The sequence below is a fragment of the Rhipicephalus microplus genome, chromosome X, assembly GCF_043290135.1.
Source record: "Rhipicephalus microplus isolate Deutch F79 chromosome X, USDA_Rmic, whole genome shotgun sequence".
NCBI lineage: Eukaryota > Metazoa > Arthropoda > Arachnida > Ixodida > Ixodidae > Rhipicephalus > Rhipicephalus microplus.
This window is the reverse complement of record NC_134710.1, coordinates 6,858,825-6,871,995: the sequence shown is the minus strand read 5'-3', so window position 1 is coordinate 6,871,995 and position 13,171 is coordinate 6,858,825. Positions and strand designations below refer to the sequence as shown.

The 13,171-nt window shown below is 43.3% G+C and overlaps 1 protein-coding gene across 2 annotated transcripts in view; it reads right to left on the bottom strand.

Annotated features, from left to right (window-relative positions):
- The window catches only part of LOC142777401 (uncharacterized), a 110,526-nt gene that overhangs the window by 45,309 nt on the left and 52,046 nt on the right, over window positions 1–13,171 (bottom strand). For both annotated transcript variants that reach the window (XM_075881753.1, XM_075881752.1), the window contains exons 2-3: window positions 9,281–9,407; window positions 9,099–9,217 (exon numbers count right to left, since the gene is read on the bottom strand). In XM_075881753.1, the coding sequence (XP_075737868.1) occupies window positions 9,099–9,217; window positions 9,281–9,407 (246 nt within the window). The remainder of the gene's footprint in view (window positions 1–9,098; window positions 9,218–9,280; window positions 9,408–13,171) is intronic.

Below are 13,171 nucleotides of genomic sequence, written 5' to 3'. Positions count from 1 at the left end.
CTAGCTTGACACTCCTCCCCCCTTTTTCTCAATCGCTCCTCAAATTCTATTTTGCTGCTAGCTTCCCTGCATTCAAGCGATGCCCATCCGTGTCCCCCTGTACCCTCTGATTTGGGGTATTCCCTGGTGCTCCCGAAGCAAGTCTACCTATGCCACGTTGTTTAGTTTCTAATTTTGTGTGAACTTATGATTTCATGCACAAGACAACATTGCTGAACGTCAAACCCGGAACCATGACACCTTTCTAAATCCCTCTGAGAACGTCACACCTATTGTAGTTCCACAGTGCCCTATTTTTCATTACAGCTGCATTCCCGGTGCCCTTAGTCATTACGTATCTTTAGTGATCCCTTAGATACTCAGCCCCGTTATTTATCCATACGCCCAAATATATGTATTTATCCTCTATTTCTAGCGTGACTTTTTATATCTTATGCTCACTGCCTTCATTATCATTAAAAATCATAATTGCATATTTTTTCTAGCGGAATCTCAAATTTAACCTATCTCCCGCATTACCACAGATGTCTCTCAATCCCTGCAGATCTTTGTTGTCGGCTAATAATACTACATCATCTGCATACACCAATGCTGATAGTGACTGTTCAACGTGTTTTGCTTGCTTGACAAAAGAGAGGCTGAAGCCGAATCGACGCCCGTCCAATTTGGCTTCTAGTCCCTGAAGATTTTCATTTTTATTATTTAGTACATACTGCAGACCACGTCGTGGTCCTTGCAGGACAGGCATACATAATTATACACAAAACTAAAGCATACATATGTATATACATACGCAAATAAACATACAAATATATATCCATATACAAACACATATACACACACATACACATATACACTACATATACACACATACATATACATTATATACACATATATACATACATATATACACACATATATACATACATATATACATACACATATACACACACATATATATGTACACACTAATATATAAATGCCTATACAAACATATTCAAAAGAACTTAACAAAATTGTGATAGAATGCACATAAAAAAGGTAGAGAAAAGTACATGTCACCCATCGTCACAAGTTCTACGGTGCGGGCAGAGAATTCCATTCTGAAATGGTCTGTAGAAAAAAGGAAAACTTATACGTGTCTGTTCTAGCATAGATAGGTGTTAATGCATCAGAGTGATGGTGCCGTGTTTGCCTTGTGGAAACAGGGCTTACGTAAAGCGAAGAGTTGAGGGTGAATTTGTGGTCAGCTAGATTATGTAAAAAATCCAAGCGGTACTTCTGTCTTCTTAATTCAAGAGAAGGAATCTCATTAGCGAACATTAGTTGTGACGGGGAGTCCGAACGTTTGTATTTAGAATAAATAAAACGAACCGACTTTCTTTGTATTCTCTCAAGTTTGTTGATATTGAGCTTAGTATACGGGTCCCATGCTACGCAGGCATATTTTAGTTTTGGGAGGATATAGGTTAGGTAGGCAAGTAACTTATCGTTTCAAGGAGAATTTCTAAGTTTGTGTCGCAGGTAAGCTAGTTTGCGGAATGCAGCAGAGCATGTGCTCTCCACATGAAGGTTCCAAGATAAATTGGCAGTGAAGATTACGCCAAGGTATTTATAGCTTTCAACTTGTTTTAACGGGACAGACCCCATTTTGTACACGTGATAGAGGGGATTCTTTTTATGCGTTATGCGAAGAGAGACTGTTTTGTCAGTATTTGCAGCCATGCCCCATTTTTCGCACCACAAGGATATGTTATTCAAGCTGAAATCTAGTTCCTTCTGATCATCCACAGATTTAGTTGTACGAAACACAACGCAGTCTTCTGCAAACAGTCTTATTTGTGTTCCAGGTGGGACGACGGGGACGATGTCATTAATATATAAAAAAAGAGTAATGAACCCAAGACACTGCCCTGGGGCACACCTGAAGTATGTGGTAGACAGCCCGAGTTGTGCCCATCAACTGAAACATACTGTTTACGGTTAATCAGATAGTCTGCGATCCAGGAAATTAGGATATCAGCAAGCCTAATGTTTCTTAGCTTTAGAATTAATTTTTCGTAAATGACCCTATCGAAAGCTTTACTAAAATCCAAAAATACAGCATCAATTTGACCGTTAGCATCCAAAGCTTTAGCAAATGGATAGATTACTACAACTAATTGTGTCATAGTCGAGCAGCCTTTTCTGAAGCCATGTTGACAAGTGGTTAGTATCGACTTTTCTTCTGAGAATTCATTAATGCGACTTGCGATTATGTGCTCAAAAATTTTGCAGCATTATGACGTCAGTGATATGGGGCAGTAATTCTGTAATAACGATCGATCGCCTTTCTTAAAGACTGGGACAACTCGAGCCATCCTCCAATCACTAGGTACTTTTGCACATAGCAAAGATTCTCTGAATAACACAACCAAGAATTTAGCAATAGTTTCGGCGTATCGCCTAAGGAACACATTTGGGATGTCGTCAGGGCCAGGAGTTGTTTTGGTTTTTAAGTTTAACAACATAGACACAATTCCATGGTATGAGATGAAGTTCGCCTCATGGCGTTGAAACACTACAGAGTCTGAAGATAACCCTGAACTACCACTGGTAAATACGCTATGAAAATAATCGTTAATATGTTGTGCGATAGCATTGAAGTTGTTAATAATTGTTCCAGTAATTGTGATTTCCATGACAGACTTCTTGCTTTCGCCTAGGTATTCCCAAAACTTATCCGGCGTGTTCTTTATAAATTTCGGCAATGTTGCAGTCATATATAGGTCTTTCGAATCACGTACAGCGCATGCTAGCTTGTCTTGTAGTTCACTGATAACATCCGTACGCGCACTAATAATCCCCGTACGCGCATGTTTCTTCTTTATTCGTTTGATTTTGCGCTTCAATTGAATTATGCCACGCGTCATCCATGGCATACTTTTATTGATCTTTTTAGATTTAGTAGGTATGAATGTATCTATGAAATGCTTGTACATTGTAGTAAAGGTTGCCCACAGAGCACTCACTTCACCGCCACCATCAGCAAAGCCCGTAAGACAGGTTTCCACGTAGTCAACGACGCTGGCATCATCAGCTCTCGAATAATCTACAACATCTAATACAGAACAGGATGACCTTTGCACACGCGTGGTTTCATTAGCCACTTGGATTATATCATGTGTCAGCATAATGTCGAAAATAATGTTAGCGTTTTCATCACTCCTACTGTTTGCTTAGAAGAGCTCCCAATTGACACCAGGCAGGTTCAGATCACCAATCAATAAAATTTTCTTATTCTGGTAAGAAGACATGTGCTCTTGAAGTTTATTCAAATAATCTGGATGCAGCATAAATAACAAAGGTGACAAGAGACATCCCCGTAGAAGCCCGCGTTGTATCACTATAGGTTCGGATACCTGCTCTTCCCATTTTATTACTACCTTGTTACTTTTATAGATATGCTTTAGAAGATGAGTTATACCTTCCACATCTAGTGTGTCCAGTATTCCTGACAAGTCTTCTTGAATCACACTATCGTAAGCTCCCTTGATATCTAGAAATGCCAGCCACAGGGGCCTGTGTTCTTTTTCCGCTATTTCAATACACTGCATCAATGAAAAAAGATTGTCCTCCAACCTCCTTCATTGACGGAACCCATTTTGTAGTTCTGCCAGCACCCCCTCACTCTCCACCCATGTCTGTAGTCTTTCATTTACTATCTGCAACACCAGCCTGTAAACTACCGATGTCACTGTCATAAGACCATAGTTGTCTACATCGACTTTGTCCCCCTTTTCTTTGTAGATCATGCACATTGTGCTTAGTTTCCACCCATTGGGAGCTTCACCACCTATTGTTGCTTTGCTTGCTGCCTCTGTTAATGTTTGCTTAGAGTTTAGGCCTAGTTTCTTTATTAGCATGATTGGGATGCTGTCAGCGCTGTTGTGCCATTACGGACTCTTTTCTCTGCCCTTTCCCACTGTCGTTGTCCCAGTGGAGCCACTGAACTAAATGGTCCGTCCTCATCTGGCCCGGTGCATGGAGCATTTTCTTGGTGTTCAAATTTTTTTTCATCATTGTTTTTATTTATACAATCGCCTCATCCCCTTCTAATCTGGCGCCTCGAACTGTAGTTATAAACCTTTGTTTCATTCTTGTCTTATTACCCAGAGAATTGAGACGGTTCCAAAACTTTGCAGCTGTCTTTCTATCTTTTTGTTTACTTCCGCCATCCATTGGCCCCCTTTCTTCTAATCTTGTCACGGATAAAATCTCACGCTTCCATTCTGCAGCTCAAAAGGTTATTCTAATTTCTTTTGACATTATCTTCTGGTTCACCCCTCTGTTTAGCATACCTATTTTCCCTGAAGGCTTCCTGGTGTGCTACTATGGCTCTCTTAACTGCCTAATCCCACCAGCAATTAGGTTTGTGTCTGCTTTTTCCGGGTAATTCGACTCGTACATTACCAAGCTCTAACTCAGACAATCGAGTTAGATTTGTGTACGTCCACTCTGTTTTAGTATCCTTGGTGATTATTGTCTCAATCTCTTTAGTTGCTATTTCCATTTGCCTTTGTGAATAAATATTACTATGTGGTTACTCGCCATTCCACCTTTCCAATTTCATTTCTCTTCCAAAAACTCAGCCTGATACGTTTGTGATCACTACCTAAGCTTCTAGACTCATATTCATCAATGTTCATCACCCTTATTAGCGATCATACATCCTATGTGACAATATTGCGTAATCTATCGTCGACTGCAGCCTTCCCACTTCCCATGTTATTTGGCGTTCGCATTTGTCGGTGCTCTTCCAAATGATGAACTCATGCCTTTCACACGTATCCATTAGCATTCTTCCTGTTGGTTCAGTATATCGATCCATATCTTCTATGTGCGCATTCACATCTCCTTATATAATTACCACACACTCTTCTCCTAGTTCGTCAATGTCATTTTCTATGCACTGCACCATTTCTTCGTTTTCCTCTCTGACTTTTGCCCCTGTCCCCAAGTATGCCAAACCCAGGAGTGTCATTTGGCCTGCCACTTTCCCTTTTAGCCATAAATGTTCCCTGCACTTCTGCTTGACGCTTTGCCAGCCTGTACTTTTATGAATGAATGCCCCAATACCACCCCCTTTCAGCTGCATTCTGTTCTATTACAATAGTTCCATGCGCAGTCAATATTGTTAGGTTGTTGTTCCATAAGATGTGTTTCTACAAAACCATATACCATCGGCCTCTCCTCCCTTAACTATTCTTCTATTTTCCCTCTTCAGCCTATTCCTGTCACCCTGCATGTTAATACACATTACGTCTGAATTGCCTCGGCCGTCGTGGCTACGTCAATTTCTGCCCCGGACTATACGTGTCTTAAATATCGGTACCACTTTGGAATCGTATCTGTCTATACAACTTGTCAAAAAGTCCCCCTTGTTGTTTTTTACGTTACTAGCTATCATGCACCCCGAAGGGCCCACGTGAACCCCCAAAAAGCTACTGCGCGTCCTGCAAGTCACCAACCCGCCTCATGACCTAGACTCCCAACGAAGTGACTTCTGTCTCGTTAAACCCCCCCCCCCCCCCCCTATGCACCTCTCTGTTTATTTTCACCACCTAAAACCCTTTCTCTCGACTCATCCGCCAAACCTCTTGGTTTGCGTTGACAACCGCTCTTTGCAGGTTGCCATCACGCACCGGCATCTGCGGTATCATGCATATCACTTTGCACCTGATGAGAAATGTCGCACATGTCGTCGACCCCTCTCCCCAGTGTGGTCGCAAGTCCTGCCATATCTTCATTTGAGACCTTGTTCAAACCACCTACAATTATCACGAGGTTTCATCCATCAGCTGTAGTTTTGAGTTTTGCGTTCACTTGCCTCATGACTGCTTCCAGCTTGCATCCTAGGAACGTCCCTACTGTAACCCTCTTGTCACCTCTTACGCTCCATTTGATTGCTTCTACGCATCGATTTAAGTTCGAGTCCCCGGCGGTTTTCACATGCTGTGATTTTTCAGCTGGAGTGTCCTGCACCTTGCACCTGTGACGCCGACTGCTTTGTCCTCTCCCAACCCCACCACTACTTTGCAGAAGCATGGTCTTGTGACCACTGAACTGGCTGAACCTATTATTTCTGAACTTGCTTGCTTTTTCTTCTCCGCCATTCTGGTTGCTGGTGTCCTACCGTTTTCTCCGTCGGTCGCTCCTTTGTTCACCTTTGCTAGTGCCTCCTCGATGAACCTGAGCTTTTCTCCCATACCCCTCGTTTTCTCTTGCTCTGTCACCAACACCGTCTCCAGCTCGATGATTCGCATAAGCAGTTCACTCTGGGCAACCATAATTTTCTCCATTTTTTCTCGACCTCACATTGCCTACACTTGGCGTCAGCCTCCTCTCCGTTCGCGTCTGCACTTGCGTTCATTTTCAAACCCACCCCGCATCCTCAACATTTTACAGTTTTTTAATCATGTCTTTTTGACACCAATTGTCCTCGTGAATTGTACCACTCGATAGTTACAAAACACGGCGTACGATTAATCCTGCCCTGCGAAAAAAAGAGAGTCTAAGCTCTACTAAAGAAATTTGCGTGTTCGGTGTACGCGCACTTCCCCCACAGGATGGCAAAAAAACCCTAACAAACAAAACACACACACACAAACAAGTAAATACCTGGTGACTGACCCCTAAAAAACCGCACAATGTAATAGGTGCTAGAAAAGCTTAAACTGCTGCCTTATAAATATAAAAGCAAGCTCGAAACATGCAAAGCCACCTATCTGTGCAGTCGATTGGGCGCGCTTAAAAAACACGGTCATCCACTGTGCCAGTCCGAACAGAACTCCTGCTTTACCGTTTGTCATTCTGTACTTTTATGAATGAATGCTCCAATACCACCCCCCTTTCCGCTGCTTTCTGTTCTATTACAATATTTCTATGCGTTGTCAGGATTGTTAGGTGGTTGTTCCATGTCCTTTTTTTGGCAGCTTACCGGCAGCATTCCTACAAATATTATGACAGTCATGCATGATACACTCCTGTTTGACCGTGAATTAGGTTCATCCCTTATAGCTGTCTTTCCCGCCCGTATACGACGCTGCTCACAGTCGCGACTGAGCAGCAACGTTCGCGAACACAACGCCACCTACCGCTCAATAGCTATGAACCCAAATCACGGCTTCTGCGCGAGACACGTGCGCCACACGGCGCAAACAACTTTACAAGAAGTAAAGTTGTTTAGTAAAGTCTTCGAACGAGCGAAGCATGCACTATGCGCCAATGTTTTCCAAGGCAAATTTCTTTACCGCTTTGCTTGCCACCGGTCCCTCTAACCACTAACACACCATCCCTCTGCATATATGTCCCTTGAAGGGTATTTTCATAAAGATGCCTTTGTCGTAAGTACACGTATGTGTACCTCTTTTATATAATAAATTTGTGCTCCTGCTGGAAACAATATTATCTGGGGTTCAACATCCCAAAATCACCATATGAATATGAGAGACCCAGTAGTAGAGGGCTTCAGAAATTTCGACCACATGAGGTTTTTTAACGTGTACCTAAATCTAAGTACATGGGCCTTAAACATTTTCGGCTACATCTAAAAGGCAGCCGCCGCAGCCGGCATTTAATCCCGCAACCTTTGGGTCACCAGTAGAGTGCCATAACCACTATATGTAGTGGTTATAGCAATAAGGCCATTAAGAATCATCGACTGGATTCCAAGAGAAGACAAGCGAGTGAAGGGAAAACAACAATTTAGGTGGCAGATGAGATGAGGAGATTTGGAGGTATAAAGTGACAGAAGCCAGCACAAGAACGAATTGACTGGCGAATTAGGGAGAGGTCTCTGTCCTGCAGTGGGTGTAGTCACGCCGATAATGATAGTGGTTAGGGCCCTCGTAAACTTTGCCGTAGATTCTGACGCCACTGATAAGCCAATCGTGATGTTTTACGGCTTTAACTTATAATTGCATAGTATGGACTGGCGGCGATAGTGGTATTTGCCCATTTTTTTGTGATGAAGCCTGACGATGGCATGACATGCCGAGACCGAGAAGTTCTTCCCCCCTAAAAGAGTTGAGAGCCTCAAGTATTGTATGGGATGCAAGAGAAGGATGAATAATAAGAAAGTTGTGCAAGCAATGATATTATGGAAAATTTTAACAGCTGTATGAACAAAAACAGAAAGAAGAAAGATATATACTTTACTCCAAGAAATTGTATGTGGTAGTGATTATTCTATTACATTTAGCCTCGGTACCAGTGGTGCTACAGTTAGAGTTTTTTGTTGTGCATGTCACTCATCTGTAATTCGAACTTATTCACAAGATCTTTCATTTCACTGATGAGTGAAAATCATAAAAAGTCGAGCAACCTCGTGCTTCGGAATTCATAACAAAGCAGAACTTAGGAGAGCGGCATAGTGGTACGCCACAGGCATTGTGGCGTGCTCCTCTGGTAAATGACTAAGAATAATATGACGGCATTGACACAACCTAAACAGAGAAAAAATCTAGGAAAAGAAGGCACGTAGGCAAGCGCGGAATCATCTACATTTGTGCACTTACTTTTGTCAAGTCTGCACCAGCACTGCATTGTTGCTCTCTCTCACAGAAAGGGACACATACACATGATCACCTGCCCCAAATGATTCAATGTGCTGGAATGATAAAATTATGTAACGGTCCTTGGTCTTATTCAAGTGGAATAGTGACATCAGTACCTGCTTGAGAAGAGGAGTTCATTCGGCGATTACTGTTTAATGCGGTAGTGCACGATAACAGTACCTTGCATTTTTGATACATGACACATTTTAGGATACACGAAACATTATTTAATGTATCGCAAATGCAGGCACACATACTCTTCTTGCAAGATGTTTGGTGATACATATACAAGATATCAATAGAGTATCTAAGATGCACGTATCATAGTTACTGCGCAGCCCTGTTCCTTCGCTAACTGGCAAGGTTGAAGTGATGGAAACGCAATGATGACCAATATAGATTCAAATTTTTAGACTCAGATTTGACACTTCCTCATGGTGGGCAATCGTACAGCGCCTATGTTATTGCTTTCATATTACACGAGCACAGTGCTTTGCTCACCGGCAATGGTCGTATCCGTTGGCTGAACAGTGACGTCGATGTTGTTAGGGTTTGCATAGTTCTGCCGTCGCTGCTGGTGGTGCTGGCAGGAGCCGTCGCAGCTGTTGCTCGCCAATGCTCTGTGCGTACAGACACATGTATTTTTAAGCACGTAGGGTAACAACACACTAAAGACTTCCCACCTAGTGGCGATGTTCACCAATCCAGTGGCAACAATCAAAGCGCTAAGGCAAATCCCGATGACAGCAAAGACCAGCAGAAGCGCAGACACGTAGTTATTCTTGCTCAGAAGGTCCGAGAACTGGTAGCCTGCAACAAGCTCACATAGAAAAGTACACAATGCAGTTCAGTGGCACACAAAACAGCCTAGAACCAGTGCCCTCAAAATCAACGCTAACCAGTTTAGGCTGTCTTCGAAACGAAGTTGTAGGTGTTCAAAAAACAAAAAAAACGTGCACATAGTGCACCAAATAAACGTCATCATTATAGTGAGCATATTTTATGCATGTCTGCTTTTATGTATGATCTTGCTGGATCTGATTCCATTCTGTTCATCATTCTATAGTTCGATCTAACTGGATTACTTCATCTGATTCTTTTCACAACGTAGGTATTCATTTCATTGCCCTGCCTGTCAAACGCATTACGTGGTCGGCTGAATCCATATATTTCGCTTAATATAATCAACTAGAATATCAGCCACGCTTTCTCGCTGTCTAACTCAACGTGGTAGCTTAGCGGGTAGGCTATAGCACTGCTTAGCACGTGACCATGGCTTTGGTTCTCGCCTGCAGTTTTAGGGCTGAAGCTCCTAACGGCATAGGCGTGTCCACCATTGTTGTCCGTCGTAGCCATAGAGTTGATATATAGTATAATATCTTTATGGTCGTAACCACCTCTATGGCGATGGCGATGGCGCTGTGGTACTCACACAGCTAGTACTCGGCTAGCTCACTAGATGGTGCTGCGGGGCTGGCTCCGCTCGCACCCACTGAGCAGCCGACGACATCCATCCACAAAAAAAGATAAATCTAGTTTTGGATTCAATAAGTATTACGGCTAGGTGGCGTTAGCCGCCGCCCGATCTAAAGGGCACAGCCATATCAATCCATCTATTTACTCCGATGCATGCGCTAAAGGCTGTTTCACATGCGAGCGATTTTGCCCCAAGAGCGGAGCGGCAGCCACCGCGCGAGCCTAAGATAGATGTCGGTCACGAGCACTTCACTTCACTTTATTACCTTAAAGACCCCTCAATAGGGTGTTGCATAAGAGGTGGGTTGTACAGAGATGTAACCAATGCCACAATTTATTAACGAGACAGGTACATAGATACACTTTGAACAAAATGTGATGCACAAGTGATAGAAACGATGTCGCGGGGAAGGCCATTCAATTTTGCAGCTGCGCATCCTGGCTGCGGGGGCTGCATTTCCGATGGAGGCGGAAATCCAGTAGGCCCTTGTGCTCAGATTTGGGTGCACGTTAAAGAACCCCGGGTGGTCGAAATTTCCGGAGCCCTCCACTACGGCGTCTCTCATATACATATTGTGGTTTTGGGACGTTAAACCCCAAATATCAATCAATCGTCAATTCTGCAGCTGCGCGGCAACAAAAAAAAAAAAGGTGCAGAAAAAGTAATGGTGCTGGAACGGGGTCGGCAGACTTGAAGTGGATGGCCCGAACGGGAGGAAATGCGCGTGGCGGGAGCGGTGTAAGGAGGTTGGCTGAAAGAACTGTGATAAAGTTTGGGGTAAAGTGATATTGTTGCGATTCTGTGGCGGCACGAAAGAGTGGACAGCCCAGATTCATTTTTAAGAGATGACACACTGATATCATATGAATAGGAAGACTGAATGAAACGCGCAGCACAATTTTTCAATGCTTGGATAGCGTTTATTAAGTAAACTTGGTGAGGGCTCCAAATGGGTGATGCGTACTCGAGTTTGGGTCGTATTAGTGATTGGTAAGCCAAAAGTCTCACGTGATGGGGTGAGTGACGCAGATGGTGTTTTAAAAATCCTAATGACTGGTTAGCCGAATAAATGATATTAGTAATATGCGTGCGCCAGGAAAGATCAGGGGTTAGTGTTACGCCAATGTATTTATAAAGGTCACTTGTTTCGACAGGTATGTTAGCGATTTCATAGGAAAATAGGAGCTGGGTTTTGTGGTGGTGAAAGGAAACTAATTTACATTTTTTTATGATTAAGGGTCATTAGTCAGTGGTTACACCCGTCTAACGCATTATTGAGGTCATTCTGTTGGGCAATTTGGTCAGAAGTGTTATTATTTTTGTAGATAACACAGTGGTCAGCGAACAAGCGAATGTTGCATGGTAAATTGTTAGGCAAGTCGTTGATATAACAGCGGACCCAGGACAGACCCCTAGGGTACGCCGGAGGTTACAGGAAGCGAATTAGACTGGACATTGTTAAGGGAAACAGATTGGGAGCGGTTAGTCAGAAATTGGCTAATCCAGTTTAGGACGTCGGGTGGTAGATTCAGTTGAGAAAGCTTCATTAGTAGGCGCTTGTGGGGTACCTTGTAAACGCTTTGGTGAAGTCAAGAAAGATAGCATCTGTGTGTAGGTTAGTATCGAGGTTAGTATGCAGCTCATGAAGAAAAAGGGCTAATTGGGTTTTGCATGAAATGCCTTTTTGAAATCCATGTTGTGAGCAATAAAAAAAGCGGTTAGAGGCAAGGAACTGCATGATTTGAGAGTATATGATATGTTCCATAAGTTTGCAACACACACTGGTTAGTGATATGGGGCGTTAATTTAGCAAACAGTCTATGTTACCTGATTTAACAACATACACTGCACAGATAACGAAGAAAAGCTGTTAATTGCAGGCCCCAGTGCAGCAACATATGCCTAGAGGCATGAAACTAACATACACGGCCGGATACTACTAATTGAATGTCACTGTTTTCTGACTGCGAAGATGCGTTGTGTAAAATGATGTGATACTTGGCTTTCCTGCTCACCACCGCAGCATTTATGGACGAAAATTCCCGTTAAAACAAGAATTGCTCCGTAGTCCTCGATATGGTCCATGCACAAGCTTATTATAAAGAAGCCAAAAAAAACGAGACAACGAGTGTATCACGTATACCATGCTGCCTGCCCTTGGTGAAACTCTGTCTGAGGTGGTTTACTGAACCATTGAAAAACCTAGGAGGCTTACTATTTAGTGTAGAAACAAACAAATCCGAGCGCCAGAAGATATGTAGACCATTGGGAAAATCTCAATGAATAGTGTGCTCACACAAACCACAGTGTGACCGAAAACACGGCTGAAGCTCACCCCCGAGGCTTTTTATAAAAAACGTTTATTGTGACTGGAGCGAACAGGCACAGAACTTTAGGTATGAATTTTGCGAGGTGTATATACTGGGCTGACAGAAACCGCGTTCTGCGTTCCAAAAATCAATCGCTGAAAGCAAGAGCCATGAATCGGAGAAACACTGGAAGTTCTGCGTAAAATACGCTCGCAGTTCTTAATAGCTGAAAAAGCTGTCTAATAAAGCAGTGCCAGCAAACTCTTGCATTTGCTTCTTTCTTCATTGCCAGTTATGTGAGCGCGAAACAAGAACCATACTTTAAAAAGCCAGAACAAAACAAGAAGCGACTGAAAACGCTGTTTATTTATTTTAAAAGTCACGTTACACATAGTTCAATCAGTGTACAGACGCGTCAAAGTCGAGCGGCAATTGAAGAACCTCGCAGCAAAAGGGCGCCAAAGGCAGGATACTTGGAGCAAACCGTAGTTTTTAGATACGACTGAAAACAGCGGTTAACCGGCGCCTTCCGCGGACAACACTGTTCGCCAGAGCGGGGGGCGTCGCGTAAGGTCAGTGCAAGGAGGATCAGCGGCGCGTGTGAAACGAACGCGCGTCCTGCTGCCGCTCATCGCCGCCGCTGTCACCCGCATGTGAAATAGGCTTAACGTGTGATAGGAGACCGCTAGAGGCGCAGCTATAAAATGCGTTCACTCAAGGCGCACCTCCTGTTTCGCCGGCAGTCTGTGGCTGTGTTCCAATTCTTAGACAGCACGTAGACAGTCTAT